Here is a 1537-nt window from a genome sequence, read left to right as displayed (position 1 = left end):
GTGTATATGGCTGGCACCTTAGCCACTTGAGCCATAGGCACCAAGCCGAAAGCAAAATATTAAATTAATTATATCATAGATTGGGTCCCCTAAAACTTAATTCTTCAGCCTTTTCAAATATGAGATGAACAGTGTAACTTTTTTTTTTAAGAGACAGAGTCTCACTTTGTCACCCTTGGTAGAGTACTGTGGAGTCACAGCTCACAGCAACCTCCAGCTCTTAGGCTTAGGCAATTCTCTTGCCTCAGCCTCTGGAGTAGCTGGGACAACAGGCACCCACCTAAATGCCTGGGTATTTTTTTGTTGCAGTTTGGCCAGGGCCAGGTTCAAACCCACCACCCTCGGTATATGGGGCCAGCACTCTATTCACTGTGCCGCAGGCGCTGCCGTGAGCAATGTAACTTTAAAGAAGTCTTAATAGGGCAGTGCCTGTGGCTCAAAGGAGTAGGGCGCCAGCCCCAAATGCTGGAGTTGGTGGGTTCAAACCCAGCCCCAGCCAAAAAAAAAAAAAAAAGAAGAGGTCTTAATGGTTCAATGAAATGAGTAAGAGAATTAACAAAGTTTGATCCCCAATGGACATTAAAAAGCCCCCAAATAACCCAAATTAATTTTTGTAATTATATATAGTATGAGTTGTTACTAAAACATCACGTTTTTCTTATCTCTTCACTGTACCGTCCTTTGAGTATTTTTTTGTTTTCGTTCTTCCCTCTAGTTTTTTATGTTTCCCATTTTGAGGGTAGTGCTGTTAATGGTGGGTTTTATGATTTAGATACAGCTGAAAGGTTCTATTGCACATTTGAATTCCTGTATACACACGGGTACTCATTAGCACAATCTGAAGTGTTGGTTCATGGTCACAGAGCATGTTGTAGTTACGGCTTTGTGGTGCTTTTTTCCTCATGAGATTGTTTATTCTTGAGAAAAAAAAGAAGTGAATAGTCAGACTTGGTGGTTAGCAGTGGAGCTAGGGTAGCTTAAAGCCACTGTGTATTTCATGGGTCAGAGAGGTAGAGCAGGCATTTCTGCAGTGTTAAATTTAAATGTTTGTTAGGAGGTGAAGGGAACTAAGTATTTGCCTAATGCCTACGACCTGCCAGTCACCACTGTGCTATATGAGTTACATCCATTAGCTGACATAATACACTTATACTGATTTTCTTCATTATTCCAGAAGTGATGAAAATACAGCATCAGTTTTACAGCATGATCCCTATCTTGATTCATCGTGGAAAACTGAAAATGGCCTTATTGTAAGTATTTTATGAAAATATAAGGTATATTAAGCTCTTACTTATTGACCAGAGTGCCTTTTTTAAAACTTTGTGGCAGTTCTCAGAAATTGCAGATATGATATGTTGAACTATCTTTCTTACTTTAAAAATAGGAACCTCTTCACTTTGGAAAGTGACCTATTAAGAAATAGCTTTAGGCTCGGCGCCTGTGGCTCAAGCGGCTAAGGTGCCAGCCACATACACCTAAGGTGGTGGGTTCGAATCCCCAGCCCATGCAAACCAGGATGTGCTGCTCACCCTCA

The 1537-nt window shown here is 40.9% G+C and overlaps 1 protein-coding gene across 2 annotated transcripts in view; it reads left to right on the top strand.

The window, feature by feature from the left end:
• Positions 1-1537, top strand: part of MYSM1 (Myb like, SWIRM and MPN domains 1) — a 39252-nt gene that overhangs the window by 3842 nt on the left and 33873 nt on the right. For both annotated transcript variants that reach the window (XM_023515111.1, XM_023515112.1), the window contains exon 2: positions 1175-1253. In XM_023515111.1, coding sequence (XP_023370879.1) covers positions 1175-1253 — 79 coding nt within the window. The remainder of the gene's footprint in view (positions 1-1174; positions 1254-1537) is intronic.

Source organism: Otolemur garnettii, unplaced genomic scaffold (assembly GCF_000181295.1).
Source record: "Otolemur garnettii isolate 467f Iridium unplaced genomic scaffold, OtoGar3 scaffold00066, whole genome shotgun sequence".
NCBI classification, from domain to species: domain Eukaryota; kingdom Metazoa; phylum Chordata; class Mammalia; order Primates; family Galagidae; genus Otolemur; species Otolemur garnettii.
This window is presented reverse-complemented; position numbering and strand designations above follow the sequence as displayed.